The following is a 25,765-nucleotide window of genomic DNA, read 5'->3' as shown; positions in this document are numbered from 1 at the left end:
GTATGCCGGATTTCAGCAAGGGAACGGAAGCAAACAATTACATACATCAGGAAGCAGCAGATGGTTTGGTTCCATCCGACTAAACAAAAGTTCAGAATATTTTTTGGCAATGCTTCAAAAACTGGACAAAGTGTTGATCGACCGTTAAGTGCAACATCATGCATGAATCAGTCCCGTTGTTAAAGAGAGGACTGTCTATTGCAATGTTTTAACTAAGCACAAGAGTCTTGTGATATATAAGAGGAGTTGGTGACAATTAGATAAAATTGGAATTGAGCTATCGTTGCAAAAGGGATCAGGTCAATGTACATAATTTGTAAGTTATATTTCTTAAACAGTAAATTACACTAAACACTACCACTCAACTTTCATAAGCAAATGAAATCAGGGTGGCCACAACTTTTTCACTGTGCAACTCGCGGTTTTTTCCCGGTAATAATTTCAAGGTTTTCCAGGCTTTGATGGTTGGAAATTTTCAACTTATTTCATTGATTTAGATGTTTCATAACATTCACATCATTGAACGTTCAGACGAACTCGATTCTGTTTCAAGGTTTTTATCACCTTTTCTAAAAATTATCACAAACATCCTACACAAAATTGTTTTGAGTGTAGAAAAGGTTGATTTGGCGACGCTTTAATGCATTTAAAACATAATTTTAATGGTTGTTTTTAAATCCTGTTTACAATTTTTTTTTAAATGGTTTGTTAAATAATGTTTTCAATTAATTAAAAATAAATACAAAAAAATCAGTTCTTATTATGGCCATTTTAAAAATCAAAAGTAATAAAATGAATCAAATGTAATATTTTATCATTTTTAAAAAGTTACAGGCACCACGTGTGCCATTACGTTTCACTAAATTCATGTCTTCGGGAATTTTAAAATTGTTCTGAAGTGCATTAAATCTCAAAATTTATCTCACAGATTTTCAGAGGATTGTTCATAGTTGCATCATATTTTTCAAAATATTAGTAAAATTTTAGTAACATTATAGTTGTTATGAACACTTGTTTTATGTTTAAATTACCGAAACCATCAAGATCTTTAAAAAAAGCCGTTATACATTTTTTTTTGTGTAAGCAGGTATGCGGTTCTGTCTTGGCCTTAGGGAATCGCCTGATTTCTGGTTCCGATCGCGGGATACGTGACACTCTCTAGGAGTGTGTTCTCTTGGACAAGGTACGCGGTCGACTGATGCTGTGTAGTAAGCAGTGTTGCCGGTTCGTCTGCTTTGTGGGTGTTATAATAATGTTATATATTCCGGCGCTGCACATCTCCCCCCTTCTCACATGTTTTCAATTGAGTAAAACAATCAGCAAAAAAATATCTGAGTTTTATCAGGTAATCAAATTACGAGGTCGAGATATTTTACTAGACCTAAAATATATTGAGGATCTTGAAGCATCTTCCTCATCCACCTACTATCCTTACTTAACATTGGTCGATTGCCTAAGTGAACGATTCTGAATTCCAATAACACAAATGACTCCATAAAATCACTTTCCGAATAGCTACATTGCCAAAAAATAACCAATATTCTGGTTGCTCTCATTCATTTTATCTAAATTATTAAATTGTTTGATATCAATATAAAGATTCCAGAGCTCAGGCATAATATGCATATTTCGTCATTAATCTTGTGATAACTATTAATTCATTCTCAGTTATCACATTTCCATTTCTTCGTCTCATAGATTAAACCAATACAACTGTGCACGGTTTGAAATAAGCTTACAAATTTTATTTTCAGTTTAAAAGTGTTTTCTAAAATTACAATTTGAACGAACTAGTTTCACAGTTGTCTTCAATTTACGCTTTTGGTTAAGAACCTAAATTCCATCCAGACCAATAAAATTTCATTTTGGTTTAAGGATCATTCCAATACTGAATGAGGTCAAGTTTTCATTCTTGTATAAGTAATACTCAAGAAAAGATCAGTGTTGATGATGTCATAAACGTCCTTCAAACATCCTTCTTCTTTCGTTTTTTTGTTATTTCGTGATCAGTTTTGTCACCAACTCAAATAGTTTTCTAGCTCGTTTTTTTAGCTTTCTAATCGGACGATTCTCGCGGACCTCGAAATGAGCTTATTTTTACTCTGGACAAGGTTACTGAGTCGTCTCTTCAAGAGGACTTTTAAGAGTGCCGATTTCATTGATCGTCATCTGGTGTTGCTAGACGGTTGACCACAAATATGTTAGCTGTGTGTGATGATTTTCACTATTTTTCTTTCAGCCAGCTTTTTTTTTAGCCACCTATTTCAGCTACCTTCTAGACGCTATTTTATTTCTTGGCTAGCTATACAAGTTACCAATTCCAACAGCTTTCGAGGCGCATTATTTTCACATTTGACTAGCATTCAAAGATACCAGTCAAGCGTCATTTCAGGTGCGCTGTAACTAGTAAACGATCTTTCCCAAGCCGCTATCTATATATTGGCCTTTGAGACACGCTTTCTGAGGTGCCATATCAAGCGGACCAACGCACGCTTTTATTCTACAGCTCAATTCTCTGAGGCGCAAGATCAAGCTGCCTCTCAGAAGTACTGCTATGACTGCCTTCAGAGCGTGCTGTTATCCGGGATTTTCATTTTAAGGCACGTTTTTTTTGGTAAACTTTATGAGCCGCGACCCCCTCCAAGCACGCTTTCAGTTTCCAAGCAAACTCTATGAGCTGCAAAACCAAAGGACCTTCAAGACACATTTTTTTTCGGAAAGCTTTATGACGCCATGCAACGCTGTACGCGGACTTCCAGGCAGGTTTTTATGCTCTTGGGTCAATTTCTCCAATCCTCCCAATCTTGCAGCCTTCGAGGCACCCTTTCGTTTCGAGCCATTTCTCTGATTGCCACCCTAGCAGCGGCCATCCAGTGAAGATTTTGCTCTTCAAACAGCTCTATGGGAGATATTCAACAAACACTATCTACACCATGTCCTTCATAATAGAGTTTCGATTAGTTTTCGGGAACAGTCATGCATTTTCTTTTTATTAGAAAACGTCAAAAATTTTACCAGGCATCTCGGAATTTTGAGCATTCTATCTTTTATTGTTCAGGCTAGCTCTCTAAGCCGCCTTTCAGATACACGCTTTCTTTCGGGTTGGCTACCCCAAGCCACCTAATCTTACGACCCTTGACGCATACTTTCTCTTCGGACTAGCTCCCTGAGCCGCCATATTATGCAACAGGTGGCATTCCAGGCACGCTCTTGCTACCGGTCTGGCTTCCCGAAGCCACCCAATATGGCGGTCTTCAAGTGCTCTCACACTAACCGCCCTTCCAGATACGCTCTTTCTGAGCGAGGTTTTTGTTACCGTAGAGGCTCCTCGTAGACTTGCTCACTTTTATGGGCTGATAGTCAAATGCCGCCAACTACTCATGCAACCTTACGGTCCCTTTTTTGGAACTTTCCAAGCAGTTTACTCACGCGGCCTTCCAGTCACGCTTTCCAAGCTACTAACTCATGCGGCCTTCGAGGCACGCTCTTGCAAGCATTGCATGCCGCCAACTTATGCGGCCTTCAAGGCGCTTCTGGCAAGCTTTCCAAGCCGCCAACTCATGCGGCCTTCGAGGCGCGCTTCTGGCAAGCTTTCCAAGCCGCCAACTCATGCGGCCTTCGAGGCGCGCTTCTGGCAAGCTTTCCAAGCCGCCAACTCATGCGGCCCTCGAGACGCGCTTCTGGCAAGCTTTCTAAGCCGCCAACTCATGCGGCCTTCAAGGCGCTTCTGGCAAGCTTTCCAAGCCGCCAACTCATGCGGCCTTCGAGGCGCGCTTCTGGCAAGCTTTCCAAGCCGCCAACTCATGCGGCCCTCGAGACGCGCTTCTGGCAAGCTTTCTAAGCCGCCAACTCATGCGGCCTTCCAGGCACGCATCACAAGCAGCCTTCGACAAGGCACGCTCTGGCCAGCTTTCCAAGCCGCCATTTGCTCTGGCCTTCCAGGTACGATTTGCTCTCTCCGTTCTCCACTCACTTTTTTCACCTTCTCTGCAAAAATGCAGCAAGCCACTCAAAAGCCGCCACTGTGGTAAAAAAAATCACTTTCTTCTATGCCGCCGGTAATCAGGCGATTCTCAAGAACTTCTTATTTTAAGCAAAAACTTTCACTCCTAGCAGGTTCGCCAATATGCGGTTCCGTCTTGGCCTTAGGGAATCGCCTGATTTCTGGTTCCGATCGCGGGATACGTGACACTCTCTAGGAGTGTGTTCTCTTGGACAAGGTACGCGGTCGACTGATGCTGTGTAGTAAGCAGTGTTGCCGGTTCGTCTGCTTTGTGGGTGTTATAATAATGTTATATATTCCGGCACTGCACAGCAGGGAAAAGCCCCTAGGAGTGTAGCACTCTTCAAGCCACTTCTCCCAAAGGCATAAAACCTCCTCATCTCTTTTTTTCCAATTTTTTTTTATTATTATTTTTTCAATGGTGTTGTAACAATGTATTTTTACAATTTTCACTTTCATTTTGATATTAGAAACAATGTTAATAAATGGTTTTCTGGCGTGGGTGACTGGTGGCGGTGGGTGGAGGCAGTGGGTGGTGGCGGGCGGTAGCGGCTGGTGGCGAGAAGATAAAAAGATTTGCATGGGCATTAGTTTTATTGACTAACTAAATTCAGGCGATGAGGATTCAGAGACTTCATGCGTTTCCAGTGAGGAGATCCTCTTTTAAAGGAACGCTGGTTGGCAGGCTACCTAAGTACGGACTGTTGGCTTAACTCATTGGATGAAGGATTATAATTTAGATCTCATGTGCTTTTTGATGAGCGTTTTAAATTTGGTGGTGCTTCTTTCAGATCGTATGTCCGCAGGTAGTTGGTTGTAACAGATTTTACCGTAGTAAGTGAAAGCTTTTTCAGCAAATTCTGTGGTGGGTTGTCGTACATACAAATGGGTTATGTAGATGATTGTGGATTATGGATGCAGCTTGGAGTTCTCTCAATGCATTGATTGGCAGGGTAGATTCATCTGCTTCGTGAAAGGATACAGCCTTGTAGGATACAGCCTTGGACGCTTGTATACAGCCTTCAAACAACGATTTTGAGCTATCTGTAGAGGTTTTAGTCTTGTTCTAGCTGCGGCTCCCCAGATGAATACCAGGTATTGAAGTTTGGACTGAACAAACGCATGGTACATGATGGAAAGTTGTTTTTGAGGTACGAAGCTATTGATTTTCCAGTAGTCCGCCTGCTGTAACGACTTCATTTTTAAGTTTTCGTATATGGTGTGTCCATCTTAACGGTGAGTCCCATTTTTACCGAATTAACAATAAGCTCATGTATTTCAGTATCAGCAGATTGCAACGGATTTTCGATCATGTGTTTCGTTTTGGATAAATTGAGGGACAACTTGTTTTCGCTGAAGAATTCTTGGAGAAGTTTCACTTATTGTCTTCAGATTTGTGCTCGATGATATTGTTAAGATTTTCTTCTACGTACAGTAAGCAGGTATCATCAGCAAATCATGGGTTTTCCGTGGAGCTGCAAGTTAGGCAAATCATTCACGTAGATCAGGAACACCAGGGGGCCTAAGTTACTCCCTTGAGGCACTCCGACTTTGAGAGGGCAAATATAACTCTTAAATCCGTTTAATATCACGTGCTGGTTTCTGTTCAACAGGTAACTTTTCATGAGGTCATGTGATTTTCCACGAATCCCATAAAAGTGTTATTTTTTCAGAAGGATCGTGTGGTCGATTGTGTCGAATGCCTTTTTCAGGCCCAGAAAGAGAAGGCCAGTTTTTTTTTTGTTTTCTAGTGCATGATAAATTTCAGAAAACAACTCGGAGGTCGTAGTAGTGGTGCTTGAACCTGATCGGAATCCAAATTTATGCTTATTGAGTACATTATTTTGTTGAAGAAAGTCGTTAGTTCGTGAGACTAACATTTTTTCAATGAGTTTACTCAAGACTGGCAGAATTGAGATTGGACGATAGTTGTTAACATATGATATGTCAAAACGTAAATACCAAATGACTAATGGATGATAATTTTTGAAAGATCACAAATCCTAGACGCAGTGTTTAAAATCCACTAGAAATATTGCCAATACTAAAAGTTATTACATAACGAGATATCAGACTATTTTTTATCATTATAACATAAATAGACCCTACCATTTTCCGACATACTTGTCTTCTTTTTTAAATCCCCTTTTTGCAGTTCAATAAAGATTTTTTAATTTTTAATTCCATGAAAAGGTAGTTTTTAAGAAACAATTTATCAAACATTTTTTTTGTAACATAAGTCAAAAGTTCTCAATACAGAACTTGGGAATCACGATCTAAATTAAGAATTCTCATTGCAAAAATTTGTCGACTGTTTGAACAGTTTAGAATAAACAGTTTTGGGTATTATTTATCAGCATATCAAAGTTTGTGACAAACCAATATGAATGTTCCATTAGACTGATTCCACTTGGGGTCATTTTTGAATTTCTCAGGCCTTGGGATCAGAATAAAATATGTTATTTTCCCTTACAAACATTGAAAGTTCAAATTTACTCATCGTTAGATAAAAATTCTGCAAAAAAAGCATGGATGCGTTTAAATAGAATCAAACCCCTTTTTAGAACCCAGAATTGAGAAATTCAAAAATGACCCTAAATCGACTCAATCTTATGATACATTTGTTACAATTTAGATTCACCAACTGTTTTTTTTTGCTAAGGAATTTCAATTTCGAAATGAATACTTGAAAAAATACGAAAACATTAGAAAATTATGGTTTTCAAATTTATGATAATTTATCAAAGTTTGCATGTCAACAAACATAAGAAAACATTCATTGTTTAACCTCATAGCGTAGTAAAATTGTAAAACACAATTTTTCAGCTTAAATCGGTTGAATCTCAAATTTAACTGGTTTAGAAACTCTGAACGCTGAATTCAGAGCCCAGGAATTTGAAGCTATAAGCCATACATAGTTTTAGAAATCAGAAATCAGTTTCTTCAATCAGAGATTCAGAATAAAGCTGTACCGGATATTCGGGCCAAATATTTCCCAAATTTTTATTTTGTCGAATATTCAATGTTCATTTGATAGAAGTTTGAAGCGGTCATTAAAGTTTCAAACAAAACATTGTAGAGCATTTCTTAATCATACTGTATAGGTACGCCCCCTATATGGTCTCGATTTTTGTTTCTACAGTTCTTAAACTTGATTCAGCACTGCAAAACGTTGCAAACAAATTTTATAGTTTAAAAAACTATCTTTCAAATATGACTTCAAATATTTTTATTATTCTCCGTTCGATCGAGGATTAAGATATAAACTAACTATTCTACTTTCAGAGAAACAAATGAAACCAATTAAAAGAAAACCCCGGTCTTCGAAAAAGTTGCTCATTGATTCAAACCTTTCTATTTCTTTCTTTTTTCGCGTATCTTAAAAATATTGTAATTTGTTTAACCTTCCAAAGCCGTTCGCTAAATATCCGTTTCGGGGAAATATGAGTTGTAATTTGATTTTATTCTCCTGGCTGTAAATGTTAACCGATTTTGATGATATTATATTCATTGTGTAGGTAATTTATTCTTATTACTCAACATTTAAAAATAAAGTCGATATGTATTACCAGGTTATCAGAAACTGGTTCAGAAAGTAAAAAGTTCGAAAAATCAATTATGTTTTTAAAATACGCATAACTTCTGACAGCTTTTCTGTATTAAATTATTTCATTGATGTTTGAAATTGTCAAGAATCCATCTATCCGACAATGTATAGATATGTTGGGATCCAATGAAAGTTTTTACCGCTATGACAGATCTTCCGGTAGAAAAAGTCTTGCTTTAAAAAAACGTCATCCAGTTTTGGCTTTGCTTAGCTGTATTTCATTTCTCAATGAACCGATTTTAAAAACTCAAATTTTAATTTTTTGGCGTTAATTTGATCATTATTTTCATGGAACATACTTGGTCTGTCAAAACTACCAGTTCATCAGTATACTGGAATGATGATAAAGATGTTTGAAATGTGCGCCTCGGGTCATATTGACCCGAACGGCTTTGGAGGGTTAAATAGATACCGTAAACTGGGGGAACTTTGATCAGCGGGGTAACTTTGATCAACATGAAATTTTTACAGATAATCATCATTAACTAAGTTTAAAGTTAAAATATCTGAAAACTGTTTACTACGATTGAAAGCCTTTAAATTAAGTTACAAATAAGCTGAATTTGGTTTTTATTAGAATATTTTTTATATTACTTCAATTGCAATTTTAAAATCTTAAAATATCTTGGTTTTTGAAGGCTCACAAACAAACATCTCTCCTGATCAAATTTAAGCATTTAGAAGCAAATGGGTTGTCAAATGTGAAAGTTCCACTTTTTTCTTGGTTTGGGTTTAGTTTAAGTGTTATTTTTATGGTCATTTGATGATAATTTTTGGATATTGAAAAAAATCGGTCATTTTCCATGAAAAAGCTCGTATAGAAAAAATGGGTAAAAACCCTATCAAATTATTAAGATTGAAGAAAAAACGAATATAGGAACAGTGCATGGGGGGAATTGCATGAAGATAAAATTTCATTTGTTTTTGAGGCCAAAAAATATAAAGAAATGTTTATAATTTTTGCCCCTAAATGTATGCAGCAACATTATCCATCTTTTGAGTATATTTGTTTTTGAAAGAAAACGTTGAAAAATTCAATCGAGTCCAAAAAAAAAATACTGTTATCGATATTTTAAGCCTTCTGTGCTAAATGGCATCAAAACAATAAATTTGAAGATGTTGAGATACGTTTAAACCAAAGTGATCAAAGTTACCCCGAAACTCGAAATCTGGTTTTGTAACAAACATTTAATTATGACCACAAACGTCGTTTGAATTTACTGCAATCAATGATCATGTTTGATACTCCTCCCCTCAGTAAGGGTTTTAAAGCTTTTAGGTATTACGAAAAAGCAACACCTTCTAAAATATTCAAAAATGAATGAAAAAAGTGATCAAAGTTCCCCCAGTTTACGGTACTGTCACGACTAGGCCCGTGCGAAGGACCCGCCCATGGAGGGGGGTTTTTGAAATTCAAATTTAGCCGAAATAATAACAATACCAAAAATACACAAGAAATAAGTAAATTGATTTCTAAATCATTTTCTTACTAATAATTATCACAAAAACTCTTAAAATAATAAATTTTACTAATAAAATAATTCAACATTTTAAAAACGAATCGAAATGAATATTCCAAACCAATGCTTTTTCTGATAAGTCATTGATAAATTATTCAAAATGATATTCCTTATTCTGAACTAAAAATTAGCTTGAAAATAAATTCTAAGAAATCTAGATATCAAATTTGAAATCAATATTTCTGAGTCACCAGAAAAAGAAAGCAAATCAAAATCTCGAATAAAGCTTCAGACATAAGAATTATAGCACAGATATAGAATACATAAAACATAACAACAGAATTTTCAAATAAATGTCAGATAACGTAAAAAAATAACCATGATGAAAAATTGTTGAAAAATTATAACGATTGTTATTTATTATTCATCTTATTTTATATTTCTTTTCTTCATTTTCAATGGAAAGATCGATTAAAAAAAAAAATTGGAATTTGGAAAAAATTATCACGATTAGAAATGTGAATTCTCGATTGAGAAAAAAATTTTAACTTCAATAGTTGATATTTGAATTTTATTTGATAAAAAGATGATAAAATTTAAAATTTTATTCAAGGCTGCCAGTGATCAAAGTCAAAGATAAAACCCATTTCTGTATAAAAATTCGATATTGATCGAAATTGATATAAAAGGCCAAAAACTGAAGTTCAAAATAATAACTCTATACATATATTTATAACGCAACGTGTCAATTATACTGACAAATTACAGATTAGGAAACGATCAATAAGGAACTGATAAAATACAACTAATGAAATCCAAGTTTTCTGGTAAATATTCAAAGCACAAAGATAATACAAATTTAGGTAAAATTGCGTTTTAAAATTTAACTTTAAAGTTGCTACTTCAAATCATGATCGATTAAAAACACATTATTTAATATAATGAAAATTAGAGCAACTTTTAAAAATTTTCAATCTAAGGTTCTAAAGTGAAAAATTTTAAGATCTGAATATTTTGTCTTTATCAATTGGAATATTGTGAAAAGGACAAAAGATGAAAACTATTGAATTGATAAAATTCAGTTTCAAAGGTAGAAGATTATGTTTTCAAAACACAAAAATTCCAATTTAAAAAACGAAGACAAACTTAAGAAAAATATTTCGTAAAATTAAAAAAGTTATCCTTTAAAATTTAATTTTTATTTAAAATTAAAACAAAAAAATATGAAGAAGAAAAAGATAAGTTTTTAAACATTTTAAAAGGATTTTTTTTATTGAACTCGTCCAATTATTTTAAAAAGATTTTAAAAAGGATTTGATTGAATGATTAATTTGGTAGATTTAAGCATCCTGAACTCGAATTTATTGTCAAATTTCCTCAGTTACGTTGCGTTTTGGTGATATGGAGTTTATAAGCTTTAAAATGTATCAGCTTTAAGCAAAATCAATCATCGATAACTGATGAAGTGACAAATCTACGGTTACAGAAAAAAAAATCTAATTCTGAATTTGTGTATTATGCTCATTTAATTCAATTAAGGAATAATATTCCAAAGATGATGATGCATGATCTAAAAAGTTAAATTCTACAGTTTATAAAAATTTAGAAAGATTCATTACAAGTATTTTTGACATTACTGAATAAAGTTTTCAAAAAATTTAATACATTTAACAAAATTTTTTCAGGCTTGCAAAACATTTAGATTTGTGCATAAAAATATTGTATATTCAATTTGGTTTAAAATTTCATTAAAGATGTGGAAAAGTACACAAATTGAAGACCTTTATAACTTTTTCGCAGAATTCAAAATTGCTTGAAGTCTTGAAGAAAGTTGAAAATTGATTTATACCTTTATTTTTAGATCTTGTGATTTTGTTTTAAAGTTTTGTCAAAATAATGCAGAAATTTCTTAAATGATTTTGAAATATTTGCAAAAATTATTCAAAAAACAAAAGCTGAGAGCAAAACTGCATCTTTAGATCCAGGGCACATAAATAAGTCAATATTAGCTTTTAAATGCTTTGCACCTCGAAGGATGTTAATTTCGTTGCATTGTGTAATTATACAAAAAGTCATTGAATGTAATGTTGAGCACTTAGAAGAATAAAAAACAGAAAATAAAATTGACACTGAAATTGGTTTCTATATCATATCAGCACAAGTTTTTGTAAATCAAAATTTTTGATAAATAAGTAGAGAACACTAGGTTTTAGATTTTAATTTGCTTACTCTGATGACCATCGTGAGTCATAATACATGGCTTCCAACTTGTAGATGCATAAAATTAATAATCAATGAATTAATTTTAAAGTAACAATGTTTCAAATTCTGAAGTTTTTTTGTTACACTTGTGGATAGAACCTATTTTAAAGACGAGGTAGGGATTTTATATGTCAAGTTTAGAGTTCCAATGCTTAAGGTTGATTGAATTGCAAATCGAAATTAAGAATTAAAAAGTAGTTTCAATTCGTGAACAGCATATATGTATTAAATGTCGTAAAATAAAATGTCTTAAGCCTAGGGTGATTCAAGAGTAACTTTCTGACTTCCTTGCTTACACTTATTTAACACCTTTTAAGATCAAGTAATTTTTCTTTACTTTTTCGAAAATTTTACTTGGAAAAAATCTTCATGGGGGGGGTTAAACCCCTAAAACCCCCCCCCGTTCGCACGGCCTTGGTCACGACTGCTCGTCGACACGTCTCATCTGAGCATAAACTTAACAACAGTCCTATGATATTTCGATGTACCTACACAAACGTCATACAAAACAATGTTCGAATATAAGATACAATCAATGAGGTAGAAGAAGATGACTAGAAAAATGCAGATCAGAAGTTTTGCACCATTTTCTAAAATATCTAAAAATAACCTATATTTTTTCTGTCCAAACTAAAATCATATCTATATCACATTTAAGTTTATACTCATTGTGCAATAGTAAGTGGAAATAATATCGCAAAATTTGATTTGTTATTACATAAAAATATCAAATTTGCAATAGTTCCGATAACTCAAAACACGAGAACGCAGTGAACAGTAACCAAGGATAGTTTAAGCAATCAAAGGTTCAAGGTGATTTTCAGAAATTTATAAAATATGTTCATAGTTTCTTAACAAAGTGAGATCGTCATATCAGGTAGCAATTTATTAGGCGGTCTTCGATAAGTGCTCTGGTTGGAACAAAGATTGCATCTGGACGTCACTATACCACTCTAGATCTGAGGCGAATTGAGTAGTTGAATTATAAGAAGCTTTAAACGTAAGAAATTCATAAGCTATTAACAAAAAAAGCTTAACAATTGTTTATTTTTCAGGAATATTTAAATCCATCCTACGAATATTAAGATTTTTTTTCAAAAGTAAACCCTCGAATTTAAAAATTTGGAACTGGTAGGAAAAAAACTAATATCAAATTTGGATTCAGCGTCCTCAAATTTATCAAAATTTGCTTTTGAACCTTTAGCACCACGGAAAAATGTAAATTTTTTTGTCTTTTAACAATGTTCAAGTGTCTAGACAAACTCTCATTAAAAAAGGGCTAACATATAAATTCTTCACAGTGTTGTTTTAAAGCCTTAAGGGTAATTCAAGTAAATTTTAACTGAAAATTTTTCAAATTTTATTAAAAAAAATTGTTACGGATCAGAAAAAAATCCTGTTTATTCTTAATTTTTGTAAATTTTCAAATGAATCGCAACAAATTTAGGCTTTAAATAGTGTAATATGAAGTTTTCTAGATAAACTCACTGATTGGTTTCGAAAAAGGTGAAATTTGAAAGAACAATTTAAAAAATAGTTTACTTGTGACTTTTTCCCAAACAGGACGTTTGATAGGAGATCGTTCAAAAAAAAAAAAATCTTCGTGTAGTGCGTCAATATGATTTGTTTATTTATTTTAAATTTCTGTCTCGTGTTTAACTCTTTAATTAAACACTATCACTGGAAAATATAATATTAGTCTCTTTTTTACATTTCCAAGTTTGCAATAAAGAGTTCTGATTTCAAACTCTTACTTTGATCCACTTGTTTTTATATGATTGATAGTGTTTTTAATGATTTTAATGATATGCGATACTTGAACAAATTTAAAATTAATTTTTAAATTTCTCATCTCATTCTTCGAGACAGTTTTTAGCTCTGGGTTTCGGTGAAAATTTGGTTTTTTTTTTCAATTCAAAGGTAATTGAAGAGGGATTAGAGTGATTTTCTTACCACACATTTTTGGAACTGTTGAATTTTGACATAGGATTTTAAATGATAATTTTAAATTTTGAGTTGAACCTCAGATCTTGGAACTAGACCTGAATTTTGGTTTCCTTTGTAAATTTTTCCGGTTTGTGGTCTTAATTCTCGGATTTTTCTCAGTTTTCCCGGTGCGATTTTCAATTTCGGTTTTTTTCTCGATTTTCCCGGTTCTGTGGCCTCCCCGTGAATTATATCATGACTTTATCTGACCTCACGTAAAAATGCGTAAATTTTAATTCCCAAGTCCTAATAACGAAAATTGAGAATTTGCCGCCGACCGTGGCCTAGAGGATAGCGTTCAAGTCTTCTAAGCCAGAGGTCATGAGATCGAATCCCGGTCACGGCGTACATAGTACACTTTCTGTGTTTGGTATTTTAGGATTTGTAAGATGCTAGCCATCTTATCTTTGAAAGATGTATGCCTTAGAGTTAAGTAAATTAGATCTCTTCAAAGAAATATGAAGTTTCACTGAGATCCTATATGTGTGTGTTCGTTTCGTTTAAAAAAAAAAAAGGTTGAATTCACATTTGAATTTTGTAAAACAAGATATCAAAGCAAATGGATATGCCAATTTTGAGAAAAATTTGAATTTAAATTTTTTAAACGATTTTGTAACAGGTTTTAGCTAAATTTCATAACAAATTAAGAGTTCTAGTTTCTTTTTTCAAATATTAGATATATGTTTTCTTATATCAAGACGTACGTCTGTACGTTTGTACGTCTCAGTGGTCAAGTGGTTAGCGTGGAAAGACGGTAATCGCTGGTCCACTGATGGCATGGATTCGATTTCCATCTCGGTACTGGGTGTTTAATGTTAATTCTAAGCTGTCCACGTCATATATTCAGTCTGTCTTTTAAGACTATGGTGAGGCAATTTTGGCTGAAATATATCACAATTTCTTAACAAAATGAACTAAAAAATTTGATCTGACCTATAGTTAGGCTTTCAAAAATTGAAAATCGAGGGTAGCGCCCAAATCTTTGTTGGAAAATTGTTGAAATCATTGATTTTGAAAAAAAAATGAAAAAATGTATTTTAACTGTTCATTCCAGTCAGTTGTAAAAGTTGTCTCAGTTTTGTGAAACAAATTTAGTGGATAATGAAATAATATATTTTTTGAAGTTATTTTTGAATTTTGATGTCTGAATATGCAGTAACAAGCTTTTTGATGATGAAAAATGAGACGTTCCGTAAAACGGGTTAAGATTGGTAACTTTTTTCAATATTTCTCGATTATTTTTTCTGTTAAGGGGTTGCAGAAATGTATAAGATTACTATAAATTCAATTTAAAAATCGATTTCTTCCTTGTTTAGAATTTTATGCTTTGGAGTAACATTGAACAGTCTCTATTTTGACGGTTTTAACGAGTTTTCTTGATCATAAAGGATGTAAACCATCTTTATAATATTTACAAATGCTAGTAATTGATAAACTAAGGCAGTTCGTGTGTTAAGGTCGAACAACAATTAAAATCGAAAGATGGACCACGGTGCTGCATAAATTATGGGGCTAAAACTTTTAACTTTTTAACTTCTAAAAAAAAAAAAAAATTTTGCCTTTATTCAATGCTCTAAGCCCTCGCACTATTCCCGCATTAATTTTTTTAATCAAAATTCACCATGTGATAGGTTTTCTAGCCTTTTGTCCTAGACATGCTTACGCTTGGAAAATGTCCCTATGTTGTAAATATCAAAAATTTACCTCAAAATCCAACAAAAACTACATCAAAACTAAAAATTTACTAAGGAAAAAAGTTGAACAGTCAAATAAATCAATCTGCTGCTTTTGAACGCTTTGATTTCATCAGGGAGGGTGTTTGTTTGCGAGCCTTCGAGAAAATAGATATATCAAGATTTTGAAATAACATTTTACTTGCATTTGAAATTTTCAAAAACAAACCAAGTTTTACCCAGTTTGATGCTCAACATTTAGGTTTTTACTCATAGAAAAAAGTTTTAAGATATTTCAACTTGACTAAATTTCATGTTGATCAAAGCTACCCCGTTGATCAATGTTTCCCCGTTTTACGGTATCAAAAAAATGTAGCGCCCAAATCTTTGTTGAAAAATTGTTGAAACGTTTAATTAAGATAAACTGAAAAATTTGTACTTTAACTGTTCTTTTCAATTAGTTGTTAAAGCTTTTTCAGTCTTGTGAAAAAATGTAATGGATACTGATATCATAGATTTTTTTTGATATTATTATTTAATTTTCATTTCCCAATCTGCCGTTTCGAGCTTTTGTGTGATGAAAATTGAGAAGTACCTAGTTTATAATTTTTGGTGTTCAATTTCTTTCCTCAGGACTTCTTATCGATTAAGGAACTTGTGATATAAAATCTTATATTTTGTTAAATTTTAGTTCGATGCAGAGCCAAAAGTCCATGAACAATTTACATGAAACTATCCTTCACTGGAAATAAAAAACGACAAACACTATCCATTAGTCACAAAGTTGTTTATTTGGAACAAAACTTCAGCCAGATTAATCGTCATTGAGCAAACGAAAGAAAAAGGTTATCAACGAAACTTCTGCTACCAAACCGAGTGCCAGATAATTTGGTTGCGTAAACAATTTCCAGTGCTGCACTTGCTTTCACTAGTGTATTTTCCCCCTCTTTCTGATAATTTAATTCTCGATCGTTGATTCCATCTTGTTTTCGATCCAAAACTTTTGGGTGGGAGTGAATTTACTAAAAGAAAAAGTTCCTTCCTATTTCTGTTGTGCTCGGTAAAAAGTCATGGGACATTTGCCAAAAAGTTGTTCGGTTGGGCAAAAAAAAGTTGCGACAATCTTTCGAAACCACTTGCGAAGAAAAAAATAGGTCATTGTTAAGCCAACTTTTGTTTAAGTTTTAGGTCGGTAATTCTAAGGTGCCAACGAGGAAAAACCAAATGGATTGGAAACGGAAATGAAGAGTCACATTAAATAAAAATCAAATGAAACGCCAGAAGAAGAAAAAAACCTGGAATAACGGCAAACCGAGCAAGCAAGACAGGAAAAGACCAACCCAAGAAAGGAAAAGATAACTGATAATTGATCGTAATTGTAATGGTTATATCCTCCCATTGTACTTCCGCAAAGTGATATTCTTTTCGTCTGACTCTCTCTGTGGTGATGGTGCGGTTTTTCGCTTTCTTCTCTGCTAAAACCACTTCCTTGTTAAAGGCTTAACGCTCGGGTGGGCGCAAAAAATGATTTTGAGGTGGGATGGGTTTTATTGAAGACTTTTTTTTATTTTCATTTCCTGTAGTAAAGTTTCCTGGAGAGAAACTTTTCGGTCTTTAGAGCAGCACTTTCAAAATATATACTACCCCGAAAGTTTCCTTTGAATCAAAAAAAATTTCAGCCTGAAGCTTTTTTGTGTACTCGATAAAAATAATTCATGAATATATTCTCAGAGGTCGAGAATCAAAATGTACATCACCTTATTTTCCAAGTCAAACCTAGGTTTCAAGTAACAACTCAATTAACCTTACCAATCTATGTCCAAAACTTTTAATTCAGTGTAATTTCGACAAATCGATGATCAAAAAGCCATCATTCATAGCTTTGTTTTGAAGAAACTTTCCACCCAATCAATCGATAAATCATAAACCTCAGCCTACCTCCAGGCGCAAAAAAAAACAGACCCCCGAATCGAGCAACCATGGAAGGCGCTAATGAAACGTTACTAATCCAATTTCGGTGAATTTTGCAAATCTCGAATTTCCACTTGAGACGCCAAGTGGAAAACCTTCTGGCCGGGTTTGAATCCACTTCATCATCATCCTCATCATCCTCGCTCAGATCAGGTTCTGCAGTCAGCCAGCTATCACAAGCCATTGAGCCGGGATCAGACATCTGTCAGTCGAGTCGTGGCAGTGGGTAATCCCGGGAGCTAATGAAACGTTCGAAACGAAACGAAAAACGGATCTTATCTTCCTGCACCACCAATTTGGGCACGGTTTCGACTCGTTGTTGGAAAATTCTGGCATAAGATATTCTGTTGTGGGCTTTGATTGGTGCAGAGCTTCTTGTGATGGCTTAGTGCGCCATCTGAAATTTTGAAGAACGATTCTCCGGTTCGATTGCATGATTTTCGACATCGTCAACAGAAGCTTTACATAATAAAATGTAACACCAAATCCTTCAATCCGGAATCGGTAATCCGACCGTAGACTTTTGGATTGAGGGAAATATCCTTTCAAATTTGTTGCCAAATTTGGTATAGTTTGAAATGCAATTTCCACCTACAAAACATTAAAACCTTTTCAGAAATTTCGCTTTAAGATTGAAAATTAAAACAAAGTTTCAAAACAAAAAATTAGAAAAAAATCCAAGGATCAAGAATCGAGACTAAAGAATTGAAAAATGAGGATTCGGAGAAAACAAAATGGAATTGAGTACTAACAATTCAGAATAGAAAACTGAGAATTGCGAATCGAGTGTTAAGAATTGAGAATTGAGAATAGAGAACTGTGAATATAGAGTTTGAAATTAAGAACTAAAAATAGAGATTAGAGAATTGAGAAATGAGAAATGAGAGTCAAGAATTGAAAATTAAAGATTGAGAATTCAAAATTGAACACTGAGAATTGCGAATCGACGGTAAGGAATTGAGAATTGAAGATTAAGAATTGGAAACTGTGAATAGAGAGTTGAAAATTGAGAACTGAAAACAGAGATTAGAGAATTGAGAAATGAGAATTAAGAGTCAAGAATAGAAAATTGAGGATTGAGAAATGAGAACGGAGAATTGAGAATTAAGAATTAAGAATTGAGAATTGCGAATTGAAAATTGAGTATTAAAAATTGAGAATTGAGAATTGAGAACGGAGGATTGAGAATTAAGAATTAAGAATTGAGAATTGCGAATTGAAAATTGAGAATTGCGAATTGAGAATTAAGAATTGAGAATTGATAATTGAGTATTGAGAATTAAGAATTATGAATTGAGAATTGAGACTTGAGGATTGAGAAATAAGAATAGAGAATTGAGAACTTAGAATGAGATTTGAATATTGAGAATTGAATATTGAGGGTTGAGAATTGAGCATCGAGAATTGAGAATTATAAATAGTGAAAAATGAATTCAGAATCAAGAATTGTGAACTGAGAATTAAGAACTAAGAGTTCGGAGTTTAGAATATGAAATTCAGAATTGAGGAATTTGAATTAAGAATTGAGGAATGAGAGTTGAGAATTGGAAATTGAGATTTTAAAGGGAGAATTGAGATAAGCGTATCAATTCGCTTATCTCAATTCTCCCTTCAAAATCTCAATTTCCAATTCTCAACTCTCATTCCTCAATTCTCAATTCTCATTCCTTATTTTGAGAATTTGAAAGTTGAGGATTGAGAATTTAGAATTGAGAACTGAGAGTTGTGAACTAAAAATTAAGAATTGAAAATTTGGAGTTTAGAATATGAAATTGTGAATTGAGGAATGAGCAATGAGAATTGATACGGGATCAGCGAGTTTCGTAATAAATTTGAGCCCCTGATAAAGATAATATAAGGCTCTAAACTTTGGATGTGTAAAAATAGAGTCCATTTTACTAAAAAACTTCGGAATAAAGCCGCAAATCAACCCACTAAAAGTTAACTTAACAGTCGTCCGAAAAGAGAATTGACAATTCATAACTGCAAATTGAGAACTAACAGTTCAATATTGAGAACTGAGAATTCAGAAACGAGAATTGAGAATATTGAATTGAGAAATGAGAATAGAGAAAAGAGAACTGAGTATTGAAAATTGAAAGTCAAGAATTGGAAGTTGAGAATAAAGAATTGAGGATTGAGAATTGAGGCTTAAGAATCGAGAATGGAGGATTGAAAACTTAAAATTTTTAACTGAAAATCAAGTATTGAGAATACATAGTTTAGAATATGAAATTGAGATTGAGGAATGAAAATTGAGAATTGAGAATTGAGGTTTGAGATTTGAGATTTTAAATTTGAGATTTGATATGTGAGAAAAGAAATAAGAGAATTGAGAACTGAGCATGGAGAATTGAGAGTCAAAAACTCAAAGTTTAGAATTGAGAATTGAGGCTGAGAATTGAGAATTGAAAATTGAGAATTGAGAATTGAGAATTGAGAATTGAGATTTGAGATTTGAGATTTGAGATTTGAGATTTGAGATTTGAGATTTGAGATTTGAGATTTGAGATTTGAGATTTGAGATTTGAGATTTGAGATTTGAGATTTGAGATTTGAGATTTGAGATTTGAGATTTGAGATTTGAGATTTGAGATTTGAGATTTGAGATTTGAGATTTGAGATTTGAGATTTGAGATTTGAGATTTGAGATTTGAGATTTGAGATTTGAGATTTGAGATTTGAGATTTGAGATTTGAGATTTGAGATTTGAGATTTGAGATTTGAGATTTGAGATTTGAGATTTGAGATTTGAGATTTGAGATTTGAGATTTGAGATTTGAGATTTGAGATTTGAGATTTGAGATTTGAGATTTGAGATTTGAGATTTGAGATTTGAGATTTGAGATTTGAGATTTGAGATTTGAGATTTGAGATTTGAGATTTGAGATTTGAGATTTGAGATTTGAGATTTGAGATTTGAGATTTGAGATTTGAGATTTGAGATTTGAGATTTGAGATTTGAGATTTGAGATTTGAGATTTGAGATTTGAGATTTGAGATTTGAGATTTGAGATTTGAGATTTGAGATTTGAGATTTGAGATTTGAGATTTGAGATTTGAGATTTGAGATTTGAGATTTTAGATTTGAGATTTTAGATTTGAGATTTGAGATTTGAGATTTGAGATTTGAGATTTGAGATTTGAGATTTGAGATTTGAGATTTGAGATTTGAGATTTGAGATTTGAGATTTGAGATTTGAGATTTGAGATTTGAGATTTGAGATTTGAGATTTGAGATTTGAGATTTGAGATTTGAGATTTGAGATTTGAGATTTGAGATTTGAGATTTGAGATTTGAGATTTGAGATTTGAGATTTGAGATTTGAGATTTGAGATTTGAGATTTGAGATTTGAGATTTGAGATTTGAGATTTGAGATTTGAGATTTGAGATTTGAGATTTGAGATTTGAGATTTGAGATTTGAGATTTGAGATTTGAGATTTGAGATTTGAGATTTGAGATTTGAGATTTGAGATTTGAGATTTGAGATTTGAGATTTGAGATTTGAGATTTGAGATTTGAGATTTGAGATTTGAGATTTGAGATTTGAGATTTGAGATTTGAGATTTGAGATTTGAGATTTGAGATTTGAGATTTGAGATTTGAGATTTGAGATTTGAGATTTGAGATTTGAGATTTGAGATTTGAGATTTGAGATTTGAGATTTGAGATTTGAGATTTGAGATTTGAGATTTGAGATTTGAGATTTGAGATTTGAGATTTGAGATTTGAGATTTGAGATTTGAGATTTGAGATTTGAGATTTGAGATTTGAGATTTGAGATTTGAGATTTGAGATTTGAGATTTGAGATTTGAGATTTGAGATTTGAGATTTGAGATTTGAGATTTGAGATTTGAGATTTGAGATTTGAGATTTGAGATTTGAGATTTGAGATTTGAGATTTGAGATTTGAGATTTGAGATTTGAGATTTGAGATTTGAGATTTGAGATTTGAGATTTGAGATTTGAAATTTGAAATTTGAAATTTGAAATTTGAAATTTGTAATTTGAGATTTGAGAAATGAGAAATGAGAAATGAGAAATGAGAAATGAGAAATGAGAAATGAGAAATGAGAAATGAGAAATGAGAAATGAGAAATGAGAATTGAGAAATGATAAATGAGAAATGAGAAATGAGAAATGAGAAATGAGAAATGAAAATTTAGAGTTGAGAATATTGTGAATTAAGAACAGAGAATTACTGTTGCGAAGAAAGCTTTGAGAATTCAAATTTAGAAAGTTAATACAGACCCCGTTGGTTTTTGGCAACATTCGATTTTTAGAAACATCACCATTTCCGCTATAACAGGACCCTTATAATTCGTATAAACACCGAAAATACGTTTTTACGTTCTGAAATTGAGATAAAATACAACAAAAAAACAAAAGTTGAAAAAAAAATAAAGTACTAAAAATGACAAAAAGATCAAAAATTCCAAAAATTCGAAAACAAATAGAAACAAACGACTTAAAATGACAAAAAAAAACAAGTAAAAAGTTATGAAGAATGACAAAATCAGCGAATAAGACAAAATCCAAAAAGATAATTAACAAAACAAGAATTGTGCAAAATGCAATTAAAGCGTGAGAAAAAATTAAAAAAACAAATTACTAAAATGGTCGGAAATTGACTAAAAATAACGTTTATGACAATAAAAATAGTTAGTTTGCAAAAATAACAGAAAAAAAAATTAAGAAAAAAATTCGTTCTTTTTGGCATTCGATTTTGGCAACACAAAATGTACGGGCGTGTTGCCAAAATCGAACGGGATCTGTAATAGAAAACAAAAATGAAGAAAAGTAAACAAAAGCTACCTTAGTCAAACAACAGTAAATAAACGTAAACCTAAATAAGGCTGGAACAAATATAAATTTCTTCTTTTGTCACCCCCCCCCCCCCCCTTCGAAATTCCCAAAATCCCGAAGGGGGAAATAAATAAAGTTTTAAGTAATTTATGTGAATTTCGATAAAAGATTCCAATATCTGAAAGATTGTAAGACTTAAAAACTAATTTAAGAAGATGGAAGTTATTGTTTTCTTGATTTGATTGATTTATTCGAATAAAAAATTACTTGATTTATAGGTTTTGTGCAACGATATAGTATGCAATTTTGTTACATACAAGCTTCCGTGCAATTTATTCCAATTTATTTGTTTTTCGCATTATTTTTTATTGTCCCCCCCCCCCCTCGCGATGTTCCAACTCCGAGTGACAAAAGAAGGATTTGAAATTTGTTCCGGACTAAATGAAAATAAAAAAACTAAGAAAAGCAAAAGAATGCAAAAAAATCAACAAAAGCAAATCAAAGTGAACAAATATTATCAAATTTAACATGTAAGCAATGTAAGCAAAAGTAATTTGAAAGAATGTAAACTAAAGTAAACTAAAGTAAACTAAAGTAAACTAAAGTAAACTAAAGTAAACTAAAGTAAACTAAAGTAAACTAAAGTAAACTAAAGTAAACTAAAGTAAACTAAAGTAAACTAAAGTAAACTAAAGTAAACTAAAGTTAACTAAAGTAAACTAAAGTAAACTAAAGTAAACTAAAGTAAACTAAAGTAAACTAAAGTAAACTAAAGTAAACTTAAGTAAACTAAAGTAAACTAAAGTAAACTAAAGTAAACTAAAGTAAACTAAAGTAAACTAAAGTAAACTAAAGTAAACTAAAGTAAACTAAAGTAAACTAAAGTAAACTAAAGTAAACTAAAGTAAACTAAAGTAAACTAAAATAAACTAAAGTTAACTAAAGTTAACTAAAGTTAACTAAAGTTAACTAAAGTTAACTAAAGTAAACTAAAGTAAACTAAAGTAAACTAAAGTAAACTAAAGTAAACTAAAGTAAACTAATGTAAACTAAAGTAAACTTAAGAAAACTAAAGTGAACAAAACAAAAAAGCTTTCAAAATGGCTATGGTAAGGTTGAACAAAATTCAATTTTCATATTTTTATGTTGGTGATTCCAGTCTTTTGGTCAGGATTTCATTATACGACCAAGTGATAAGTTATATTGGCAAAATAATTTATTTTTTTCTAGTCAATAGGCGCCTCAATGTTTAGTAAATGTCACAAGTTTGCTTAATGAACGTGCGTATGGTTCTGTGTTTTTTTGCTCTGTTTGTCTTATTGCTAACAATAAACACAGAGTAGTGTTCACAAAAATGGCGGTCAACTTTCATTCATAAACGCATAAGAGTGGCAAAACAGCGGATTTCTTCCATCAAACTGATAGTTGCTTCTTAGAGCTATGAAGCTCCAAAGTCTTCCAGCATTGTTCATCATCCTGCTGCACGCATTTTCGGTGCGATCTTCGCATCGTCACTGTTTGCAGTACAAGTCATCGATAACTTTGTTCAATGAGCCCCTGATGATACTGGGTCATCAACCAAGCGTCAACATCGGCCCAATGATTCCGTGCCAAATACGGGGTGGAGCAATCCTGCTGCGAATCTGGCACGATCACAATGCAACAGCCAAGAATGACGTGTGTCCCCGATTCTGGCAGTTCGAGCACAATCCGGAAGAAAAGCGGCAACGTGTGATACAGTGTTGTGATGAAGTGGCTGAACGGCTTCCGGTGGATCAAAACTGCCAACGAGCGCAAGAAATGTTCAACTGCTACTATAAAAACTTGGATTTCCGATGGGTTGAGAAGTTTTTTATACCACGGGCTGAGCTGCAACATGCACGAGTTCTGACCGATTGCATCCGGATGTTGCAGATCAGCGAAAGTGAGTTGGATCTCATTCGCCAAGAAGGTATTCTGAATCATCCCAGAGGACGATGTTTGGTGCGATGTTTCCTGCTGCGAGAGGATCTCTACTCTGAAGAATCTGGACCACGGCCGTTCCGAATTTTGGTTGAAAAAGGAGGAGCCGATGATGGAATCGAGTTTCGGAAACAGGGTGAACGTTGCATCGCTCGTCTGCAGAGAAACTTCTTGGATCGATGCACCCTGGCGGCCAGAATAGCCGACGAATGTTACGATCAAACGCTTTTGAAGATTATTGATGAGGGGCTTAAAAATATCAAAACTTAAATTTATGATAGATATTATTCTATCTTCCCTCATTTCAAATATTAATGGAAATAGTTATCGTGTATGTGTGTCTACATCTTCCTACCAGAATGATTTTTTTGATCAAATAGATTAAGTAGATACAGCCAAGAATAATAAAAAAAATTCATATTTCCGAAAGAATTCTGTCTCCTGCCTCAATCATGTGATTCATCGAAAACACATTAAGGCTCTTAGAACCTATATTAAAAGTTATTTTCTGGAAAACACGCTTCCATAAATTTTGTAAATATTCTAAAAATCTGATAATCTGACAATTTTATATAAACTATCGTTTAAATATTCAGACACCATCTCAAAATTTGCTTCAAAACGCATATTTGGTCAACTCTAATCGGTCGCTCAACGAGAAGGAATTGTGTTTGGAATTTTTACATTAGTTGCTTAAGCGAAAGGGCGTTGACTTGATGGAATTGCACGCGTTTTTTATATCTCCGTGAGGAAAATTAAAATATTTTGTTCGTTTAAGGAGTGAAATTATTGAAAATGTTATAAAAAGCTGTTATAGGATGATCCGAAACCGAATTGAATCGGATGTGGTGCGTTCTCATGATTTAGCGGTTTTTTCCTGTGTTTTTTGGAATCCGTATACGAGAGCATCTAGTTAATATGGTGTTTTCTGTACTGCCACGTAAAATTTGGGCTCCTGAAATTGAAGAAAGATTACATCTTACACTGGTTGACTAACGTGCCATATTTGTGTGCTGATGGCGAAGATGTTTCAATCAGAATTCTGTAGTGCGGCTTTTTTTTTAAGGAAAACATTTCATTTGTGCGTTAATAAGGGTTGAGGAAAGTTTGGGTTTTTGGGAAATTGTTTTTCGTTTTTCAGCATATGATTGCCAAAACGCAATGTGGCCTGCTGTGATTATTCAAAATGAAGATAAAGAGAAATTGGAACCTCGATGAGTCCATCACGAACAACTGCCAAGGATAAAGGGTGATACGGTCAAAATTTGATCAAGGGAAAACGCGTGTAAATCGATGAAATCGTTTATTTAAAAAATTAAATTAAATTTCTTTTTCAAGTTTAATTAGTTTAAAATTCTGACAAAAATATTCAGCTAGGCTTCCGCTTTTCCAAATCTGAATTGCCGGGCCTTACGCTTAACCCCTGCCATCAGATTTTGTACAGCCACCTTGTCTACCTTCTTCGCCGCAGAAAGCCAGTTTGCCTTGAACTGCTGCTTCCTTAGCAATTTTCCGCTTGACAATAGCCCAGTATTTCTCAATTGGGCGGAGCTCTGGCGTGTTGGGAGGGTTCTTGTTCTTGGGCACCACCTGCACGTTGTTGGCGGCGTGCCACTCCATGGCCTTTTTACCGTAATGACAAGATGTCAAATCCGGCAAAAACAGTACGGAACAACCGTGTTTCTTCAGGAAAGGCAGCAGACGTTTATTCAAACACTCTTTCACATAAATTTAGGTAGTACATTGCGCTTAACCTCAATCGATAGAGCCGTGTAAAAGCAGGGTCAAAAAAAGTTATGAAATTTCGGATGATATGTATGGTATTTGAAAATAAAATTACAATTTATGGAAAATTGAGGGGTCCTATTGCTCAAATAAGTAATCAGTTGCATACTTTGAAATAACTTGTGTAGCAATTAGTAAAATTTATGATCAAAAGCGTTCGACAGACAGTTTTTCTTTGGCAATTTAGCAGTATTACATCAAAATATTCGAATTTCGGAAAGCATTTTTTCAAATGTAGTTGTAAAA

General features: G+C 33.3%; 2 protein-coding genes across 3 annotated transcripts in view; both read left to right on the top strand.

Annotated features, from left to right (window-relative positions):
* The window catches only part of LOC129743716 (calbindin-32), a 266,038-nt gene that overhangs the window by 130,631 nt on the left and 109,642 nt on the right, over window positions 1-25,765 (top strand). The gene's annotated exons all lie outside the window — the stretch shown is intronic.
* On the top strand, window positions 23,213-24,004 carry LOC129743359 (general odorant-binding protein 45-like). The gene has a single exon (XM_055735343.1). The coding sequence runs from the start codon at window positions 23,213-23,215 to the stop codon at window positions 24,002-24,004; it is 792 nt and encodes a 263-aa protein (XP_055591318.1).

This window comes from Uranotaenia lowii, chromosome 2 (assembly GCF_029784155.1).
Source record: "Uranotaenia lowii strain MFRU-FL chromosome 2, ASM2978415v1, whole genome shotgun sequence".
In the NCBI taxonomy this organism is placed as follows: Eukaryota; Metazoa; Arthropoda; class Insecta; order Diptera; family Culicidae; genus Uranotaenia; species Uranotaenia lowii.
This window is presented reverse-complemented; position numbering and strand designations above follow the sequence as displayed.